This window comes from Centruroides sculpturatus, unplaced genomic scaffold (genome assembly GCF_000671375.1).
Source record: "Centruroides sculpturatus isolate CEXI.00-Female unplaced genomic scaffold, Cexi_2.0 scaffold60, whole genome shotgun sequence".
NCBI classification, from domain to species: Eukaryota; Metazoa; Arthropoda; class Arachnida; order Scorpiones; family Buthidae; genus Centruroides; species Centruroides sculpturatus.
In genome coordinates, this window is record NW_019384349.1 from 889,432 (window position 1) to 913,799 (window position 24,368).

General features: G+C 30.1%; 1 protein-coding gene across 1 annotated transcript in view; it reads left to right on the plus strand.

The window, feature by feature from the left end:
* The window catches only part of LOC111636999 (remodeling and spacing factor 1-like), a 112,500-nt gene that overhangs the window by 68,743 nt on the left and 19,389 nt on the right, over window positions 1-24,368 (plus strand). The window contains exons 8-11 of the mRNA XM_023382406.1: window positions 9,024-9,344; window positions 17,777-17,881; window positions 18,889-19,072; window positions 24,078-24,240. Coding sequence (XP_023238174.1) covers window positions 9,024-9,344; window positions 17,777-17,881; window positions 18,889-19,072; window positions 24,078-24,240 — 773 coding nt within the window. The remainder of the gene's footprint in view (window positions 1-9,023; window positions 9,345-17,776; window positions 17,882-18,888; window positions 19,073-24,077; window positions 24,241-24,368) is intronic.

Here is a 24,368-nt window from a genome sequence, read left to right on the forward strand (position 1 = left end):
AGACAAATGAAATAAAGGGTGGGGTGCTGATGTCATTGATGATGTTGGATCTATATAAACCAGACCTGTTTTACTACTTGCTTCTGTATTATTTCAGTTATTCGGCTAATCCAAACAAGGTTCGGTCCCAATTAGTTCAGACTAGCAGAAATCTACTGTATTGAAATAGTGATTTATACACTAGATCAATGCTTTTCAAACTAGTTGATATACAGCCTTATTTTTACCAATTACAATGACCAGTACCATATTTTTTCTATATTACCGTTCAGTATTATATTCAAATGTCATGCACCTGCACAACAGAATTTTTGTATTTAGATGCATGTAAAGTGCATTGCTATGACATAATTATCAATTATAATTATATTTTTTTAATATGGAATTTCATACCTTGTTTATAGAAAGTTTCCAGAAGAAAACTTGCAGCTAATGTACTATGGATCATCATTTTGAATGCTTTTGATTATGTGTTCTTTATTTATTTATGTCTTGCTTATAAATTTTTATTTAATTAAAAGAAAATAATAAGTTTTACAAATGAATATGAAATGTTATTGATAAATTCAAAAAAGAAAGATAGCTTTGTTGAACCAAATTGCAACAGAGTTCCAAATATTTTTGGCCTACAGACTGATTTTCAGAAGACTACAAGAGTGCATCAAGTTAACAAGAAGCTAAATAGACAAATCAGTGATATGATTCATTTCATATGTAATAGACTGTCATTGGCTTGTCACTTAAATGCATCCCATTATTATTCATTATGTTCTTCTGAAGATGAACCTGAAGACATTTTGTGTTCTATTGAAATTTGGTGTAATAAAACAGTTTATAGGTATATAGAAAATTACATTGGCCTCAAATTACTCACTGAAATGTTTGAGAGGAAGCTAGTCTTTTCATCAAAATAGTGTATGGTTCGGTATAATAGCACAGCCAGAAATTTAGCAAGGGAATGCAATTTAAAATATCAAGTATTAAATAATGTTCAAATAAAGCTGCAATGCAAAATACTGTATACAAATTATTATATATATACACTAGCCAATAAGCCCAGTGTTGCCTGGGCAAAAAGTAACAACAAACATTAAGATTATTAGATTATTTTGTACTTCTAATCTTTCTATTCTATTATATTATAGTATTTGATTTATATAACTAATGATACAAAGGTTATCTCACAGCCAAGTGACTAATCTAACATATTTTAAAAATTCTTTAAATTGTGTACAGTAGAGGAATAAAACATTTTAAAAATGTGTTAGATTGGTGATAAACCCTTATGTAAGATACCTTTGTAGTTATATCAAATACTATATTAGATTATAATATATAACAAACATTAAAATGAAAATCATGTAGTTTGGTTATTTTAATCTACCATTGTCATGTTTATTGCAATACTCAGATGGTACAAAATGAAACACTTTCAATGATCAAGTAGACAGGAATTGAAAATATGATATTCAAGGTATCATAATTTTTTATAATGTTAACTCTAACAATCTGTTCCATTCACAGCCAAATATCAAGTGGTAATCTGACAACAAATCAAAGTTTGTGAAAAACAGACCTATGTAATTTTCCTATTCAAATGCCACCACACTGTTGGACAATAGAAAGAGTGGAAAAAGTGTGGAAGGTGGTTGAATTAATTTGACTAAAAGTAATTATTCACCCTCTCTCAGAAGAGAAGATGGTTAATTACTATTAATTAATAATGGCTTACTATTAATATTTCAAAAGTGATCCATATCAGATAGATTGTGATGGCTCTGCATGTGATCAAAGTTGCTAACCTTAACATCTGAAAGATTTCATATGACTTGTTTAAATAAAAAGAAATTTTATAAAAATGCCAGAATAATTGCTTTTATGTGATAATAAAGTGTTTATATTTTTGCAACAGATTGTATAAACTAAGTTGGAAGTATATTCTTGTAAATATCACAAAAACTTATACCTTTATAAATCCAGCAATGAATTTAATAAAATATAAACATTTTTGATCAGTTTCACTGATCTTCCTCAGTTACAGAATATAACAGAATGGAAGAATAAAAGAACGTAAATACAAATATAAAAAAATTAATATTGCATTTATAGAAAAATTATTAGAATTAGTTTGGTTTATTTGGTTACAGCAATGCAATACTTGAGCAATCTGCCGAGGGAATGCATCCCAAGAAGACTTTTATTAAAGCTGGTCCCTAATTAGATGTTACTAATGTGAAGAAAGCCCAGTAAACTCCACATGACCAGCCTGTTGGCCATGCCCGAACCTACGATTGACTACCAGTGTTTGGTGGTTTTATCCACTTGGCTAATGAAGGGTGCTTATTAGAATTAAAAAGTACTGTTCAGAAATGAAAAAATTTGAGTTGTTACATGTGGAAAATTAAATACTTAGACACTTTTCACACAGTAACACTTTTAATTCCATGCAGGCAAGTGTTATGTTCTATGTGTTGCAGTAATTAAGTGGATATAATATATATTTTAGAAAATTATGTCTGTTTTAAGAATTCTATTTAGTTTATTATTTTCTTAAATACATTTTGCCAATAGATGGTGCTACATATAAACCCAGTAAATGGAATGCAGACAGAAATAAATGATATATAGAAATCTAATAAATATTTTGGGGTGATATTTATGACATTATCTAAGTTAGAAGCGTGTTAACATAACTGCCGAGTTTTGTAGCAATTGGTCAAACAGCCTAGGTGTGCATAGCAAACAAACAAACATTCTCATTTGTATATATATAACACATTTTAAATTTTTGTAAACTTTGTATATATTTTTCTGTAGTTTACTTTGTTAATCTCGTCCCTTTTGGAATGAGGTTAACAACACCAATAAAATAAAGAGAGTTCGAGTGAGGACCTGAAAGTGAACGGAGGTGTTATTTTATGGTCTCCAATTTTCTTTGTCTTGTTCAACCTACACTCGACCTTATGACTACGACTTCAAAATAATACGACATATATATATATAGTCGATTCCATTTAATTGGGCCACTTGTTAATCGGGGGCAGCCACTTTATTGGTCCAAATCTCAAAGAATGAAAACCAAACTAATAAATTAATACATAATTTAATCGTTTAATTGGGACAGTAGCAGAAAATAAATTTAGCAATTTTTGATATATTTTAGGGATCTTCCAAAAATATATAGACACTACATACACTAATATCGTGTAAGTATAACGGTTGGCAGAGACAAGGTGATTTTGTCTTTTGCTCGGGCAGTTTGGTTTTTCTGAAGGGGATATCAGCATAGCGAGATATATCACACAGGGATCCCACCTGAGGAGGACCTGAATGCGAGCTACTGACCCTGCTCTGGATTAGACCGGATGATCCCCTTAAAAGTGAAGGGACAAAAATCCCCAAACAATTTTTCAAGGTCTCTGGACTGAGTTGGAAGACAGCTAGAGTTCCCTTAGAAGGTATTGTGTGCATGATTATGTCTGGATTTGGATAGCAGCCATTTGATCGTTGAGACCAGCATCCTGAGCTGGCAGATTCTCTGGACACTCCCACTGAAATGATCCATCTTCAAGTAAAGGAAACTGTGCTCAAATGAAGACTGTAAGGTGACTTTTGGACAAACCCTTTCCTTTCTCCCTTTTTAGTTAGAACATGTTCTAACTAAAAAGGGAAAAAGGAAAAATCATTTGATCACGAATGAATCAAATGGTCAGTCAACCTTTGTATACATCACTACTAATACTGTATTTGGCAACACTAGCATAATGCGAATCAGTTATCTATGGTCTTGAGTCTGGCAAATTTATATTACAGATATTTTTTGTACTTTGGTTTAATAAAGCATTAAAATAAGTACTGTACCTAATTATTATTTTTTACCTATGTATTACATATTTTATTTTAGAATTTATTATTAATTTGTTTAATTGGAGCAGCCGCTGAATTTGGCCAAAATTGATTAGTCCCAGTGTGTCCCAATTAAGTGGAATTGACTGTATATACATTAAGGTTTCTCATTTCATATGGACATAATGGAGTGACGTTTGTTATTGACAAATGCCTAACAAAATTTGTGGAAAGCTATAAACCTATCAACGACCTCATAATCAAAATTACAATATTTTCCAGACCAGCAAAACTTTATATTATTTAGGTTTATATGCCCACTTCGGCTGCTTTGGACTATGAAGTGGACACAGTGTACACACAAATTGAAAATATCATCACAAAAATATCACAGAAGGATATACAGTAGAGCATCGATTATCCAACTCAATTGGGGACTGGGGTTGGTCGGATAACTGAAAAAACGGATAACCGAAAAGTATGAAAAAATACATTAGTATATCGCTATTAACCTACTTTGCATTGAATTTTCATCGATGTTAAGCCTAGCAAAATTGTTTTTAAATAATAATTGTCACTATTGTATCATTAAAAATTATTTTTAAATTATTTTATTGCTCACAAAATGAACAACCACTCATAATTACAAAATTAAGCCTCGTTTAAATACTGGCCTCCCTTTCATGGTCGAGCCAGTGTTGCCAGCTAAAACACGCAAAAATTTAACAAAAATAATATTAAAGTAGCCAAGACATAGCCAAATATTGTAGTGCCACATCACTAGCAGACATTTGAAATTTGCCGACTAGAACAGTTAGTTAACCAATGTGATGGTTAATTGGGGGTCGGATAATCGATGCTCTACTGTATTGATAATAATGGGAGATTTTAATGCTAACATAGGCAATACAAAAAATGATGATAATCTATGGTGCATTATAGGGCAATTTGGACTGGGCACCAGAAATGAGAGAGGAAATAGACTCCTTTAGTTTGCAATCGATATCAGTTTTTCAATAACTAACACTATGTTCAAACACCATTATCGACATCTTTCTACTTGGACCTCCCCAACAAATGATTATAAAAACCAAATTGATTACGTGTTAATAAGAACAAGATGGAGGTCGTCAGTAAATAATGTTAGAGCAAGACTTGTGAATCTGGAGCATTCTGCAACTCTGATCATAAGCTACTGAAAGCAGAAGTAAGATTAAAACTCCATACAACAAAAATATCAAAGATCAACCCAAGACTTGAGACTCCAGCTAGTTCAATCTTACAACAGACTCTCCGAAATTTACACCCTCCATCCTTTAAAACAACCCAGATGATTTATGGACACAAACAAAAAGTTGGATTTTAACTGGAGTACAACAATGCACCACATAACATTGGCCACAGAAAAAGAAACATTGGATGACAAATGGAATGGACAAATCCCTTGAATTAATAGATGAAAGGAAAAAATTATTAACTTTAGCAATTGTTGCAGATGAAAAGGAGAAAGAGCTAGACAAAAAAATCAAAAAGGCTTGTAAGAAAGACAAAAATGATTATATCGACAGAATATGCAATGGAATTGAAGTCCATGCAAATAATAATCAGACTCGTGAACTATACGATGAAATTAGATATCTAGCAAGAGAGTTCAAACCATGCACACAAATAATTAAAAATGATGAAAATGAAATAACTGATGCGGAAGGGATTGCTGATGTCTGGAGGAAGTATTGTGAGAAACATAAAGACACTGGTCAAACAAATGATAATAACCAATTTCAGAATGGTTGAAGGGGAAGCTGAACCATCTATTCTTAAATCAGAGATAGAAAAAGCCATAAATACATTAAGAAATCACAAAGCTCCAGGACCTGACAATGTAACCTCCGAAATTTTTGAAAGCAATAGGAGAACTGGGTGTTGATATATTTCATAAAATCTACCCCTTAATTTGGAAATCTGAAAGATGGCCAGAGGAATGGTGTAAATCAGTATTTATTCCAATTTGTAAAAAAGGTGCACCAACAGATTGTAGTAACTACAGAACTATCTGCCTAATTAACCATGCCAGTAAAGTAATGCTCCAAATAATTAATAACCATTTGAAACCCTTCCTATTACCTGAAATAGCTGAAGAACAATTGGGGTTTATCCCTGGTAAAGGAACTCGTGAACAAATCTTGAATATTCGACAATAGTGTTTTGGGACAGTAAAAGGGTAATTTTAGAACATTACCTGCCCAAGGATCAAATGATGAACAATAGCAACTACTGTGACCTCCAAAACCAACTTAAGGACAGCTATCTGCAAGAAATGTTGAGTCAGTCTTTCCAAGAGCTTATTCTTTCTGCAAGACAACACCAGGCCTCATACAGCAAATTACACCAGAATATTGATTTAAGATATGTAGTTCGAGAGCTATCTGTATTCTCTGTATTTCCTCATTTGTCACCATGTGACTTCCAGCTCTTTTCAGCACTGAAAGACTCTGCAGGGCTATCATTTCCACTCTGATAAGAATGTTCAATATGCAATGCAAAAGTGGCTCAGCAGCCAGCCAAAATACTTTTTTACTTCTTGCATTCATATGTTAGTATCTGCCGGCACAAATACACTGATATCAAGTAGGCTACATCTCAAGTAGAATACATTATTATTATTATTATTATATATATATATATATATATATATATATATAATATGGTATGGAGGGAAATAGTTTACAGTAAAATTTCAATATAATGAAACTGTGAGATTCACCAAATATATTTTTTATATTGAAATTTCGTTAGGCTGAAATATAGTCAAATTGATAGAATGTGGAAAAAGTTATTAAATAATAAAAATCTCTTGCATCTTGAAAGCAAGAAATTTTTAAAATTGGAGATTTTCTATTAACAGCTAGATAGAACAAATTGTACATTTAAAGTTGTTTAAGACTGGAGAAAATTATTATTAATTTATTTTAATTAGTTTTTCATTTTGCTTTTTTTGGCATTTGGCATTTTAATCAGATCTGTCATGTATTTAGTCAGATCACAATAGGGTGACTAACTGGTGAGGCAGACACCTCAAAATATTCAGGTCTTATGAAAAATTCTGAATTAAGTGAATCATATTTGGATTCCCAAAATGCAGACTGATGCTTTACCAGTTTGACATCTAGGTATCTGCATTTATTGATATCACTAAAAATTTAATGTCAGCACCAAGACACTTGAAGTAGTGATGGCACTGATAATCACATGCCCTCTCCAGAATAGTTTTTGTTTATTGCTGAAAGAAGTCTACAATTTTCAGTTGTGCTAAATGCATAAAAAAAACTTTCTGCCTGATTCCTGAACTGTGTCACAGCATTCTAATATTCTGTCTGGTTTTATATTTCATATCCAGAGATTCAGATAAATTAACAAATGTTTGGACATGGACTGATCACTTAATTCATGAAATAGTGCTAGATTTTTCCTTATTGTCAATATCTACATCTAAGGACTTGTCATCCTTAGATGAAGATATTGGCAATAAGTCTTCCTTGACCTGTTTTGCTATTGTTTTACTTTCATATCATATGCTTTCTGCAATCCATTTTTGGATAGATATTGAGAAGTCATTATTATAGGTCTGTGTGTTTCTTCATCAGATGTGAAGCACTTTCATTTTAGACCTTTCTTTAGAAATGGAAATAAATCACATGTGGGTTTAAAGTCTGTGATGTATAGGAGATATGGCAGGATGGCAATTTTGACTCCAATTGTAATGTTTAATGGTTGTACAATATTCATAGTGTAGAATTTAGAATTGTCATGATAAAGAAACCCTCTTTGCATTAACAAGTTCTGGACAATTTTCAATTTCAAAAGTTGTCCAGAACTTGTTAATGCAAAGTTTTATTCTTAGAATCTCGATGAATGCTTATTCAAAATTATTCCTTAGAGCAGGCATGGCCAACATATGGCCTGTCTAATGAATTTATGTGGCCCGCGATCAATCTTTCAATATTAGCTATCAAGTCCGAATAGCTCTGAAAAATTCTGACTCCTAAAAATAAAAGAAAAAAGGTCAATAACTCACTGTGCATTTAGAATTAATGCTCCATTACAAATGACTTAAGTACAGTGTAGAATGTTGATAAAGCATGATAATGTGAAAAATGTACAGTATCTGTAATCTCTATGTAGAATTTAGTCTCTATGGGGTGACACCACAATGAGATCTCGCACCACCTCAAAATCTTCCTAGGGCAGCCTCTGGTTCAGCCTGGGGGCAAAAACTGTTGGCCACTCCTGCCTTAGAGTATAACATATGTATTTGCATATTTTGTACCCCAAGGAACACAAATGTTTCATTTTTTATTCAAAATAATTGTGAATGACAAATTGTTAATAAAAAACATAAAACAAAAACAACACTACTTGGAACTGATCAGCACTTAAGAAGGCAAGACTTCTGAAAGAGCACACTAACATATTTTCCCAGAAATTTGTATGGACAAAAGTGGAATCTATGCAAATTAAATGATCAGCCTTATAATATTTTGTTGACTTACTGAAATGTTTAGATAAGAAAATATAAAGTTATAACAACTACATGTAACTTTATTATATTTAAGATTATACTAAATATCACTTTTGGATAGCTGAACTTAATGTCGGATTAAAAGAGACATACATACATTTAAGATTATATATTAATGTTTATGTATTGCTATTTTTATCCTCAGTAGAAAAGGCATAATTTAACTTTTTATATTACTCTTTTTACATATTTATTTAACATGTTGAATTTTTTGTATTTTTTAATTATTTTATATATATAGTTAAAGTAAATTATTATTATTATTATTATTTTAATTTCTCATAAATACTATCAAGAAAATGAAGGTGGAACCACATAACACATTCATTTTCTTGATAGATAAAATATCTGTCATAAAACTGATGATAAACTGGTGATAAGACCAAGATAGATACTTTCTTAAATTATGGAAATTATCATCAGTTTATGCCTGAATTTTATGGATTCTTATTTGCCAAAAGTTTAATATAATGATTTCTCTGATTTTTTCATTTTATTATTACTGTATTTTTTCAAAATATTTTAAAATTAAATTAAATAAGAAATTATTTACATTATAAAAGAATAAATTAATTTGAATTGTCTTTTGAAATAACAGCTTGATGATGATGATGATGAAGATGATGACGATGATGACACAGCTTCTCAAGATTATGAAAGGGAGAAGAAGAAGAAGAAAAAGAAGCACCGTGGGAAAAAGAAATCTAGTCATAATCCTTGGGATGTATCTGAAGAATCAACATCTAGCAGTGAAGAAGAAATTATTGAGGAAGAAGAAGAAGAAGAGGAAGAAGATGATGAAATTTTAAAATTTGATGAAAATGAAGATGAATTTGCTTGTGAAGAAATTGATGAAGATGCAGAACCCGTAATTGTACGAAGAGCGCGTACTGTTAAAAAAGGTAAATGTGATAATAAATGATCTGCACTTTGGTATCTTTTAGAAAACTTAATTATAATATTGAACTTCAAATTTTTGCTGTTATCTGCATTCATCTTTCTGTTTCCATTTATCCTTTCTATTGATTTAAAATGTATTTTAGAAGAACTCAAAAACATAATAAAATAAGCAGTTATTACTGCATTGTTTCCCAGTGTATGAACAAAGAAATCAAGAGTATTTCATTGCATCATCTTCTAAAAAATCTGATTTTGTGTAAACAATGGTTAGATGTTTCATAATTTGGAAAATATCCAAAAACACTTTTGTTTGTTCTGCATTATAAAACTGATTACCAGATATAAAGTAATTATCTTGGAATGATTCATTTTAAAAAGTATAGTTGTACTTCTTAAATCTTTTAACTTGACAAATGTAGGATTTATCATACAGAATACTCTTTAAAAACAAAATCAGCCAAAATTGGCCTTATCCATTAAAATGAAATTGGCCAATGCAAAAGTTGTTTGAGTAGTTTTGCTATGCAAATTCTTTTTGTAGCCTGAAGAGGTAAAAAGAATTTAGTCTCTGGGTGTGAGATTCTGAATACTCCCCCCTAATTAATTGAAAATCGATGTCAAATACATAAATTTTTAGAAGTAATATTTCTGATTTAAAATGAAAGAATTTTAAGTTAAAAACAAAGGAAACTGGTAAAAGTCACTTCCTTCTCAACGGAAGTTCGACATCCTTTTTGTTTTCCCTTATCTTCACAAATTTTGAGTCTCATACAGTCCAGTTATCCCTCTGTAAAACCCCACTCATCCTAAACACATGGGACTAATACAATTCTCTCATTGGAGAAAATCATCAAAAAAGGGGATTCTTTAGTATCATTCGGGGAGTACACCACAAGATTCCATAGGAGAAGGACGTATTCCATATAAGCTCCCTACGGCCAACGCCCATATTCGACTCTCATAGTTCATACAAAGTTTGTTATTAAGTTACTAAATAGAAGAAAGAAATGTTTACTGATGTGTCACCAAAGAATTAACTAAAGATAAGAACATTCGTATTAATAAGAAATAAAGAAGAAGATAAAAGAGTATACTTTGAGGTAGTATGATTTTAATTGAAATTGTGGTCTCTCTCTCCGTGAAAAATATATATATTTGAAGCTGCATTTTGTATAATTTATCTTTTGTTATTAAATATTCGTTTTTATGTTAAAGTAAGGTCTAAAATGTCTGAATCAAAATATTTCATCATATCCATAGCTATTCAAAATGTGTATTAATCTGCATATGATAAATTTGATTAACTGGTGTCAAGGATCCTGACGATGGATAGAGACTTCACAGTCGATATTCTTTTATTTATAAAAAGCCCTCCTTAAAAAATAGAGAGCCAATCTAACGATTGCGTGTCAGTAAGTGACATAGATCAAAATTCTATGCCCTTGATTTCTCACACCGGGTACATAGATAGAAAACATTTTCAGAGCTTAAAGAGTTAACTCATGATGGGGTAAGGATTAAGAAATGAAATTTGGCATGGTAGCTTGTATATAAAGGGCATTAATGCTATTAAATTTTGGAGTACAGAACTTGAGAGTAGGGAGATCAGACTTAATGAAAATTTTACTTTGTTATTGCCATTTACAGTATTTTTAAAAACTCTGCTCTACCCTCAAAATTAAGTATTTTTTTGTCTTTTCATAATAATTAATGTGATTAAAAAAATAACTTATATTTCATAATCAGATGGCACCACATGCCATTTTTTGTAACTTTGAAATTTTAACTTTAAAGGGAAAATGTTTTTTAAACTTAAAATTCTTCATTAAAAAAATATTTACCGTAATTCAACAAAGTTACTCCTTTTAAGCTTTTGTTATTATGAAAGAGCCTTTGCCAGCTTTTTAAAAGATGTATCTAATAAATATTTATCATTATTCAGTTTGTATATATTTTTAATTTAATAAATGCAATGATATATTACTTTTCCTACCATAATGAGAAGATTGAAATTCCCCATTAGTTCATTTTAATTGGAAATACATGTATTGCTTTCCTAAAAACAAAAGACAAAAATTCTGTGCATATTTTCTTAAATTATATTTAAAAAAATTCTTATTTTATGCATGGCTAACAAAAGCTGTAGGCATTTTTGTAATATTTTTCCAAATAAGAAAAACAGAAATAGGATTTATTGGGTTGCATTTGAAAGTTATACAGTAGAACCTCCATTATCCGGACCTCTATTATCCGGATATTCGATTATCCGGATTGTTAAAAATAAACAAAAATTTTATGAATTTGCTGATTTGCACATGGCGAATTATGATACTATTTATGTACGTGATGGAATGCATAACATTTTTTGTTTCAACAACGTCTCACCAAGCACAGTGGTCGTAAACTCTTAAAAATATTTTACGTAGTAATAAAAATATAACCTGACATACGTATTTATAAATTATTTATATTCAAATTACATCATTTCTATGACCAAGGGCGGCGTAAGGCATGGACGACGTGGGCCACCGCNAATCTGCTGTAAATATTTATCGTACCAATTCTTTAACAATCTTCCCGGGTAACCATTTAACAAATACTTCCTGTTTACCTTTTTAATTTCTTCATCTCTCTTATTAATTCTAGTTGTTCTAGGAAAGATCTTACTTATTTCCATTAAATAGATATTTATTTTTGGCTAATCGGACAATAAGATTTAAAATTTATAACTTATTTGCATTACAAGGCTTTTCATACTTATTATACTCTAAATGATCTTTAAACCTGACTATTATTATATCTAAGTAATTTAGTTTATCAAATATTTCGTTCTCATAGGTAAACTTGATATATTCATTAATTTCATTGGCTTTTTTTAATATTTTCTCAGATGATGTTATTTTACTATTGTATATAATAAATATGTTGTCTACATACCGCACAAGAAATACTATTCCTCCTAATCGTGACAAGATTTTATTTATGTTTATCATGATTATTTCTGCCAGTTTTGGGCCAATAACTGAATCCATAGATATTCCGTCCCTTTGTCGGTAATACTTTCCATTAACTGTAAAAAAATTATCCAATGCAAAAGTTACAATAAATTGGGTAAAGACAATTTATCTGACTCCATTGTTTTTTTAAATATTTTTATTTATTTTAATACTTTTTTGGAATTAATTTCAAAACAGTATTAAAATAAAATTGGTTTTGATTTGAATGACTCCATGTTAAATAGACTAAATCCAAAAACAAGTGCTTGAAATGCTTTTGTCACCTATGGATAGTGAAAAAACAAGGGTATTATGAGTAATGCAGTGAGGCAGCTCACTCCTTCTTGCAAATTCATATTCAGTTTTATTTTAATATTCACTAGTACATGGAAAAATAATTCTCCTTTCTTTTCTGACTTCTGGAGGCTTAAAAAATTCCAAGTCTGGTATAAAAACAAAAAAGGACAAACAGGTTAACTTTAAGAGAAAAAATTTTTTTATTTAACACCAAAATCTTCACCCCAAATGCATTTCGCCTTTTTTGGCCTCTTCAGCAGGGTTTCCTACAACCAGAATGTAATACAGTAGAAGACACATTTTTAACACAAGTACCATCGCGTTTACAACTATTATGTATTATCATCTCTTTCCAGCATTCCGCTGGTATCACACCGTTATTTAAATTTATAACATTTATAATATGTTATTGTTATAATATTTATAACATTATTTTGCATAACTATTGCGAAGTGTTCTTTGAATTTTCTTTTTACCATATTTTTTTCTCTATTTAAGATTTTTACATTATTAATATCAACTTGGCAATTATTTGTGTGACAATGTAAAAACATGGGAGATGTATTGACTTTAAATGTTACTGCAGCCAGATGTTCCAACATCCTTACTTTCAGTTTCCTCTTCGTTTCACCAACATAATAGTACACTGGACTCTATAGATCACTCCTTCTTCTTCCAATAGCTCTCTATCCTTTTAAGATTCAGTCTTTATTAGTCCAAATAACCTATTTTTTTGGAATGGGGCTAATTTAATTGTATTTTCACAAAAAATTTTTAGATATTTTTCAAAAATACCCTTAATGTACGGAAAAGAGACATACGTATTAATTTCTTGCTTTTTCTTTACTTGAAATCTGCTGTAAATATTTATCGTACCAATTCTTTAACAATCTTCCCGGGTAACCATTTAACAAATACTTCCTGTTTACCTTTTTAATTTCTTCATCTCTCTTATTAATTCTAGTTGTTCTAGGAAAGATCTTACTTATTTCCATTAAATAGATATTTATTTTTGGCTAATCGGACAATAAGATTTAAAATTTATAACTTATTTGCATTACAAGGCTTTTCATACTTATTATACTCTAAATGATCTTTAAATCTGACTATTATTATATCTAAGTAATTTAGTTTATCAAATATTTCGTTCTCATAGGTAAACTTGATATATTCATTAATTTCATTGGCTTTTTTTAATATTTTCTCAGATGATGTTATTTTACTATTGTATATAATAAATATGTTGTCTACATACCGCACAAGAAATACTATTCCTCCTAATCGTGACAAGATTTTATTTATGTTTATCATGATTATTTCTGCCAGTTTTGGGCCAATAACTGAATCCATAGATATTCCGTCCCTTTGTCGGTAATACTTTCCATTAACTGTAAAAAAATTATCCAATGCAAAAGTTACAATAAATTGGGTAAAGACAATTTATCTGACTCCATTGTTTTTTTAAATATTTTTATTTATTTTAATACTTTTTTGGAATTAATTTCAAAACAGTATTAAAATAAAATTGGTTTTGATTTGAATGACTCCATGTTAAATAGACTAAATCCAAAAACAAGTGCTTGAAATGCTTTTGTCACCTATGGATAGTGAAAAAACAAGGGTATTATGAGTAATGCAGTGAGGCAGCTCACTCCTTCTTGCAAAACAAACTCTTTTTGAAGCTGAGGCAAAAGTCTCAATCATTTTATCCATAGATAATGACTTTTCCAGGTTCTTGTTTTTGGATTTAGAGTATTCAAGTAAAAAGTTAGCTGGGATTAGAGTTAATTTTTAGAAAATAGTTACCTATTTTTATATATTTGGTTACTACAGTTTTTTGTTAAATTTCTTAAACATTTAGAAACTAAAATAGAATTAAAACTATATACTACATTTTATATAATAAACCAACCTTGAATCACATTACTAATGAAATAATCAAGCCAGATTTATTATCGGGTTACTACTTTTTCTTCTTCTTTATCTTCGCCTTTTCCCATGTTTATATGGGGTCGGCGTTTCCTTCTCTAATACGTTTTTTCCATTTCTCCCTATCAAGGGCTTCTTCTCTCTTAAGTCCCCTCTAAAGTCTTCTTTCATCTTATCTTTCCAATGCATCTTTGGTCTTCCTCTTTTCCTCTTTTCCTCTTTCCTTTTACTACCAGTTTTCCAACCTTCTTTCCAACATAATTGTCACTTATTCGCTCTACGTGGCCAAACAACCTCAACCTACTTATTATTGCCTTACTGTCCTTTAGTTTCTTAATATATATTTTTTATCAACTTGGACATTAATTATTAATAGGACAATTATACTGGTGTTAAGCATTTACACAAGAATTGAGGAAATGTTCTTCGAGAAAACAGACTTTCTTTATTAAGCTACAGGTAGCTTAATAATATAATAAAATTATTTTTTTTTTGGATTGTATATATTCACTGATTTATACAGGATTATCATAATTAAACATTTTTATTTAAGACTTTCAGGAGTTCTGTTATTTGACAGAACTCCTGAAAGCTTTAACTGGGATTTCAACAAATATGATCAATAATATATGAAAAGTGTGTGTATATTACTCAAAACATGATGAAAAGGATTCTGTAGAAAAAAGATTTAGTTGCACTAAATTTTTTTTCTACAGAATCCTTTTCATCATGTTTTGAATAATATATACACTTATAATAATATAGAGAAATATTGCCCTATACAAGGTGAAAAACATCACAAGGTTTAGGAAAATGAATACTAAAGATAAACCTGAAAATAAAGATTTAATTTTTCTGTTGCAATTTCAACAATGTCACATAAATTGAAACATCATATTATTTATATTAGTTATAATGTGTAAGAGGAAATTGTTTTTATAATTTAAAAAACTATTGAGTTCATATGTGATCAAGTTGGTAGTGTTCATTGTGACTACCATTTTTGTGAACCCTAAATTACATGTGGTACACAGTGTACTTGACAGTAGCAAAACAACATTGGTATCAAACCATATAAGTAAATCACAATAAAATGCTCAATTTTCATGTCATTGCTGTAAGTGCAACATACAAAAATTAATCTGTATATTCAGATTTGTCTTTGTAATTCATTTGTTTGTGTGCTATAATCTGTTTCATTTTACATATTGTTACATTCCCCTGCTGGAGGATTTTGGAACTAAAATTTTTTTTATGAAATCATTTTCTTCACACCTTAATTATTATAGTATATCTGTCAAATTTAGTGACATGTCAATTGTTCAATAGAGCTTAAAAAACACCAAATAGGAACACGTTTAATTATACAGAGTGATTACAAACTTGGGGTACAAACTTTTAAGGGCTGCAGAGAACAAAAACAAACCATATTTACATAGGAATGTATGATTGGAAATGCAATCCTAACATTGGAGGATGTTTACCAGAAATGCAGTTGGAGAGTTTAGTCTTTCTCATTTTACATACTGATTTCATACATGAAACATGCATCATTTTATAAATGCTGAAGTGGCAGATTTGCACTCTATGTATGGTGTAGCTGATCAAAATTGACAATATGCTGCACAAATGTATCATATTATAAATGGTAACCTAACAATTTTATACTGCATTATAAAATTTTTACATGCTTGCACCAGAACTTGTGTGAACATGGAAAATTCTGCTGCAGCGGGTTATTGTAAAACTATATAACTACTGTCAAACTGTTACGTTACATTTAATAAAGATTTTTTCATTATTTATTATCTTGTCATTACTGCATCTTAGTGTATCCTCTAGCACAAACTTTTTTTCACAGTGGACCAGATAACAGAGAATGATGAGTACAGGCCACATAACCATTTTTCCAATACAATATCCTGAATACCTGAATACACAAAAATAAAGGCAACAAATGTATTTATTTACTAAAAAGTTATCAAAGAAGGTGACATTAGCAATCAGATAGTTTAAACATGGCAATGCAAATTAAAACACAATTACTGAAGCAGACTCATAATTGCTTTCCTTGGAAACTTTATTGTAGATACTTAAAGAAAAAGCACTCTTATATCCAAAGTTGCAAAAAGTTGCCAAATTTTTATTTCACTGATTTTCCTAAAAATTATATTACTGTCAGATGCAAAAATCAGATTGGATAAATTTGGGATTTTTACTTATACTTATTGTAATTTTTTCTACATAGTAAGTTCATCTACAATCTATGATATTTCCATATAAATAATTATATTTTAGCTCATTTGTAGCATAGTGTGGCAGTGGGCCAGATGAACTGTAGGCTGTAGTTTGGTGACTGTTGCTCTAGTACATTGGGATGGTGTTTCCGATCATATATTTCTATGTGAATATAGTTTGTTCTCTGCCTCCCCTAAAAGTTTGTATCCCGAGTTTTTAATTACCTTGTATATCATATCTTATCAAGTGATTCAATATGATGGTATTTATTAGTATTTTTGTTATGCTATTATGAAATAATTTTTGATTTGATTTGATATTTAATTGATATATATAATAGACTTTTTTAACAATTCATAAACAATTGTTTTTCAACAATTTGTTTAAAAAAGTTTATTATTTATAACTTCCTCATATAACTTTCAGCATTAGTTATGATGATAACAATAAGTTTTGGTTACATAGCATTTATTATCAATTCTTCTTATATTAAATAATGAATAAGACTAGAACATCTAGGCACTAAAAATCATATAACTAGTTATAAAAATGCATAAGTTATCATCAGTTGTAATAAAAAAAATCATCAGTTGCACTTTAAATTTATATAACAACAATAATAATAATAAAGAGAAGCTTTGATTATTTAATTTTTTATTAACAACTGCATATCCAATTTTAAAGCTCCTGAATCAAGGTGCAAAAATCTAAACGTATTTGAACCCAAGTCAGTTCATTTAAACACTACATGAGACTAATGTACAGTATGACTAAATTTATATTTAAAAAAGTAATAGATTTTTCTAGAAAATTCATTACTTATCAAATTATTAGAAATTTTTAAAATACTTTCAGATAACTTTATTAGTCTTATTGAAAGAAATTTTATTAATTTTATTGAATTACCTTATATATCTTGTTTATATGTAATTATTTCTAGTAAGTAAATTTTATTTTATATGAATCATAATTGTAAATTTTTGTATTACAGATATTATTGTGTGATAAATGTGATTCAGGTTTCCATACTGCTTGCCTAAATCCTCCTTTAATGATTATTCCTGATGGTGATTGGTATTGTCCTCCATGTGAACATGTATGTTTCATTCATTACTGTATTTATCTATTTATTTTACACAAANATCAGCAAAATTTTGTTTATTAATACAATATAATACAAATAAAATACATTTAAAAAATTAAATTTATCATAAAATAAAGTGAAATGTCTTTATTAAAAAAATTTTAGTTTCGGATCTCTTTTCGAAAAAAGTATCCATCTTTAATTGTTTACACTTTTGTTTTCATTCATATTCCGAAATTCTCAATGATGCTTTTTTTTACATTTGCATCGCTTCCAATCATTGTCTAACTCACAAAGTTCATCCGTCAAACTTTCCTTAGTTGAAAGGATACGTTACAGACGAGCGAAGACACAGATTGGTCGACCACCGGTCGGTATAAGGTCAGTTTGAGCGAGAAAATTCAAGGTGGCTAAGGAGAGAAAAATATCGTCTGGCCAACGAGAAGTAGATTTGTCTCACTAACGATAGTTTGTGATCGCCGGAAGTGCTATTGCGTCGTGAGGTGTTTTCTTGAACGAACTGATACGGGATACATTCATTGGCGCTATGGATTCGGACGCCATTTATTGGACTTTTAAGTTTAATATCTTGACTCGTGGGTACCTAAACGTTTAGTATTTTAATATTAATTTAATGCAAATTTATACATACTCGATTATATTAAACAGAAAAAATATATTCAATAAAAATCTTTGTTTTAACGAATGTACAATGTCGCGGCTCGGTAAATACGTTAACACTGAAATGAAAATGAGTACTGTATAGCATGTGAAAAATCGGGAAATTACACTGCGAAACGGCAAATTGTGAATCGGCGTAAATTGAACCGGAGTAAACCGCGGGCTACCTGTATTTGATAAATCTTCCAATGGTTATTTTACATTTTTTAATCATTTATAATTTGGATTTAATTAAATACTACATTGATGATAAAAATTAATAAATAATAAAAATTATAAAATTTTTATATTATGTTTATGTATATATATTTTATACTGTCTGAAATAATATATATTAGGAAAAGAAAGAGAAATATCTTGATGAAGAAGATGAACTTTTAGAAGATTTTTCTGAAGAGGATGAAAAATTATATTCTAAAAGATCATCTCGCAGTAGAAAATGTGTGAATTATCAATTTAAAGAATTTGATGAATTAATTGCTTCTGCAATTCAAGATGAAGTTGTTTCAGAAAGAGGTGCTGGTGAGTTTTGTCATAAATTGTGCAATACAAATCAGTTTTTCCATTTGATTAATAAATCTGATAACATTTCTTGATGTTTTTCATTTTAATTTTTAATTAAAATCAATTAATTAAAAACTTGGCATTAATGCATTTTTACTGCTTGATTACCATACCATATATCAGGTGTATGTCCTAACATATTCCAGGAATTTTTACATGAAGCTTTGATTACAGGAGAAACTTAACATTAATTTTTTTATTATTCATTTTCTTTAATGATTTTAATGCAAGTTTTTGACAAAATGAATCATTTAGGCCAGTGGTTCTCAACCGGGGGGTACGAGCGTAAATCGAAGGGGTACATCTAACTTTCATTATAAAATGGAGTATGTTAATCAATTTGCGGTAAATTATTAACAGAAGAAACAACAAAAACTTGCTTTAAAATATCCCAGTGTGAACACCAATTTTCCTTTTAACAGTCTGAACAACTTGTTTGTCCATTTGATTTGCCTGTCTATTTGTGCTGAGTGAACCTGTAGTCTAGTAAAATTACGGTTTAACCGACCATTAATTTTAGAATAGAAAAAAAATATTTTTTCTATTCTATAATAATACTTTTCATCCCCTTTCCTATCTCGCTTTACTTTTTCCCTTTGCCTCTTCCCTTAATTACCTTTTCTCTACTCTTCTTCATACTTGCGCAATACCAATGAGTAGTCCCGAGTCTTCNTTTTTTCTATTCTATAATAATACTTTTCATCCCCTTTCCTATCTCGCTTTATTTTTCCTTTTGCCTCTTCCCTTAATTACCTTTTCTCTACTCTTCGTCATACTCGCGCAATACCAATGAGTAGTCCCGAGTCTTCATCCCCTTTATGCTAAATATTCTATAATTATTTATCGATAAGATTGGGGCTTTGTGTTTTTACTGGACTACTGGTATTGGGAATAATGAGGCCTGGATTACATGTCACTACATGCGCACATTACTTGATATTTAGCAAATTTAGACGTTACATTTGTTACAAAAATTGAAAGATTCGTGTATTGTTCTGCACCTTATAAATTTGCAGCCATTACACAATTATAATCTCTATTTAACAATGTGGAAATCAAATTTTGAAAAAATTGCTGAAGATTTATCGCAACAAATATCCCATTAAATTTTGTTAGAAATTATTATAGAATAATTTAAATTTTCGTTATTGTTAATTATAATTATTTATTTTTAGGAAATGTAATTTATGCATGTATTGAAATGACTTCTGTGATTTTATATAATATACTTGTCAAATAATAATAAATGTATGTACCTGATTAAATTGATTATTATTTACGTAAAATAAGTAATTCATTTTTAGTTATTTTTATGGCGCTCAGTTTTAAGGGCTGTATACATCTAACGCAGTAATTATAAAATTTACATATCAATATATAAGGGGTACTTGAGAAACAACAAATGGGAAATGGGGTACATCAACAAAAATGGTTGAGAACCACTGATTTAGGCCATATTCTTAAAAGCATATTATAACAGATGTCTTTATATAAAGATAGTATAAACTTGAAATATAAACAGGCATTTTGTTATGTTTTTTTAATAATGAGAACTAACTAGAACAGAACTACAGTAGAGCGTCGTTTATCCAAAAGAATTCCAGTCGAAAAATTAAATTTTCGCTAGTGCTGTGGCGCTGCAATCTTTGGCTACTCCAATATTTTTTTGTTGATGTGTGTTTTTTAGCTGGCAGCACTGGCACTTTTCTGTGGTGATTTTCTCAGGACTGTGTGTCATGCTAAATCGAACGTTTTTGATACTAGATTAAAAATATAAAAACACAAAAAATATACTTTAGAAGTTACTTTGTTTGTAAAAAAATAATTTTTAACAATAGCCACGATTATTATTTTAAAAAGTTTACATTAGGCTTAACATCGACGAAAATTCAACGCGAAGCGACACGCAACGGAGAAAAATTTCAACATAGGATAGGTTAATGTATTTTTTCGTACATAATCGGTTATCCGAACAACCCGAGTCCCCAATTGATTCGGATAAACGACGCTCTACTGTATCAGAATTCTGACAACTATTCTAAAATTATTACAACAATAGATTGTTAGATATAAAATTTTAAGTACAGGTAGCCCTCGGTTTACGCCGCAGTTCCGTTCCAACAAACGCCGGCGCAAATCGAATCGGCGTAAAACGAACCCATATTTACAGTGAGGTATAGGTTTAGGTTCTACATAAGGGAAAAATCAGCAAAATTTTGTTTATTAATACAATATAATACAAATAAAATACATTTAAAAAATTAAATTTATCATAAAATAAAGTGAAATGTCTTTATTAAAAAAATTTTAGTTTCGGATCTCTTTTCGAAAAAAGTATCCATCTTTAATTGTTTACACTTTTGTTTTCATTCATATTCCGAAATTCTCAATGATGCTTTTTTTTACATTTGCATCGCTTCCAATCATTGTCTAACTCACAAAGTTCATCCGTCAAACTTTCCTTAGTTGAAAGGATACGTTACAGACGAGCGAAGACACAGATTGGTCGACCACCGGTCGGTATAAGGTCAGTTTGAGCGAGAAAATTCAAGGTGGCTAAGGAGAGAAAAATATCGTCTGGCCAACGAGAAGTAGATTTGTCTCACTAACGATAGTTTGTGATCGCCGGAAGTGCTATTGCGTCGTGAGGTGTTTTCTTGAACGAACTGATACGGGATACATTCATTGGCGCTATGGATTCGGACGCCATTTATTGGACTTTTAAGTTTAATATCTTGACTCGTGGGTACCTAAACGTTTAGTATTTTAATATTAATTTAATGCAAATTTATACATACTCGATTATATTAAACAGAAAAAATATATTCAATAAAAATCTTTGTTTTAACGAATGTACAATGTCGCGGCTCGGTAAATACGTCAACACTGAAATGAAAATGAGTACTGTATAGCATGTGAAAAATCGGGAAATTACACTGCGAAACGGCAAATTGTGAATCGGCGTAAATTGAACCGGAGTAAACCGCGGGCTACCTGTATTTGATAAATCTTCCAATGGTTATTTTACATTTTTTAATCATTTATAATTTGGATTTAATTAAATACTACATTGATGATAAAAATTAATAAATAATAAAAATTATAAAATATATTGATCATTAGTAAATAATGTAATTAGTGAAATTTATAATTTTTATTATGTTTATGTTGTGTAAAGTACTGTATTATTTTTCCGACTTTTCCAACGATTATCGACACGACTGTGTGCCGGAAATAGCCGTTCCCTAACGGGTACTTTACGCGGATTCGCGTTAGTGTGTCAGGCCTGGACTTTAAGTGTGCACCGAATTAAATAATGACAGTTTGTTACTAATAAATCAAGTAATTTAATAAATAGTTCTAATAATAACTATGTACAGGTATACCTCGCCTTACGTCGGTAATTGGTTCCAGGAAAACGACTTAAGTCGAAAAACGACGTAAATCGAATTTACTTGTCTCCGAATCTACTTGTCACTAGGCTAAACTATAAATTACTATTCCCAGTTCTGTATTTTATTTATTAATGCATTTTTTATAATATATGGTTAATAAGAATCTATTTTAAGCTTACAAACAAATAAATTTTAGTTTTAATAGAGTACAGAAAAAAAGTAATCTAAATTTACGAATGCATGTACTGTACTGTAAATACAGTACATACTTGTAAATGTGTATATTTTAATATGATTTTATGTGCTTTAAACGCTTTTCTAATGATATTACGACTTCAATATTTGTGGCGGACAGATGTAAAGTCGAATAAAATGACTTAAACTTGATTTTTATTTTTTCGTATACTTTTTTGACAAACGACGTATAATCGGGAACGACGTAAGTCGAGGTATACCTGTACAATATTTAAGAAAATCAAATTTATTCAATGAAAGTCAATAAGAAATCAACCCGACAAAACTCAAATCAATCTATTTTCTAACTTAATTCTATTTCCCTTTGGAATTCGATAATTAATTTAGGTACAATAATTCTTATGAATTAAAGATCCTAATCGTCACATCAATATACTAGGAACCTTTTTCCTAAACTCTGAAGACTTTCTCTAATCTTCGATCCACAAATCGAATAACTTCAAAATCGCCTTGGAACTATTTTATCCTATCGGACACCTCTCTCGTTTACTGCTACCAAGCTCGTTGCTAACAGAAGCTCACCTCGGTCATCTTCACTTGACGTTCGGACTTTATACTGTGAGGTGACGTCACAACTCTGAATGCGATCACTCCCCTCATTTACATACATATTTGCTAACAATAAACTTTTTCTATTTGTCTGGCAGCCTATTTTCCGACAATACTCGTTAACCTTTTACATTATTCTTTTTAACAATTTTCGGGATGTTTTTATTCTATAATTAAGGTTTAGCGAGTCCCTAAGTTGTGCTTGTGGGGTCTCCCCTCCTTTTCTCGGTGGGGACTTACTTTTTTCCGCTCGGGAGCGCAAGTGTGTGCGAGTTTTTTCTACGGCGTTTTTCTCTCGTTGGTGAGTTGGTTTCTCTTCTATTTTTAAGTTTCTAGGTGAGTGGTGAGGAAACCTTCGTCCTAACAAAACATAAGCCCCAACCAAAAATATAATAAAAAGCAAAAATAAAACGGGTTAAATTCCAGATACGTATACTGTCATGGCGGCTCATCTCTGATTCAAGCAAACAAAAGAAAGGAAACAGTGGGGACGCACGTTCTAACCTAACCTATTCTAATATATTACCATAATTATTACCAACCAAATTATTAGAATAGGTTAAGTTAGGTTAGAACGTGCGTCCCCACTGTTTCCTTTCTTTTGTTTGCTGGAATTATAGATGAGCCGCCATGACAGTATACGTATCTGGACTTTAACCGAAAAATAATTTTTAAAATTGAGTTAACTAAAATTTAAATTTGACTTAAATTACTTAAATGCAGTATTTTATAAATTCTGATTATTAAAACTAAAATATTGAAAGGTGCTGGAAAGGGCAAAGATATGTCTAACATCACTCAAGCAGAAGAAGAAGAAGATGATATTCCAATAGTTAGAAAAAAGAGGAAAAAACATCATAGACGATTAAATGATCTAAATACAACAACAGAAGAAGAAGATACAGATGATGATTATAAAGGTAGCAGGTATGTCTGCTAATTTCTTTTTAATTATTGGTGAACAAAATATTTATTATACTTGAAACATAAAAGAGATATTATTTTATTTCTTTAAATCAATTATATTGATTATTTATGTTGTACTTTGCAGAGCA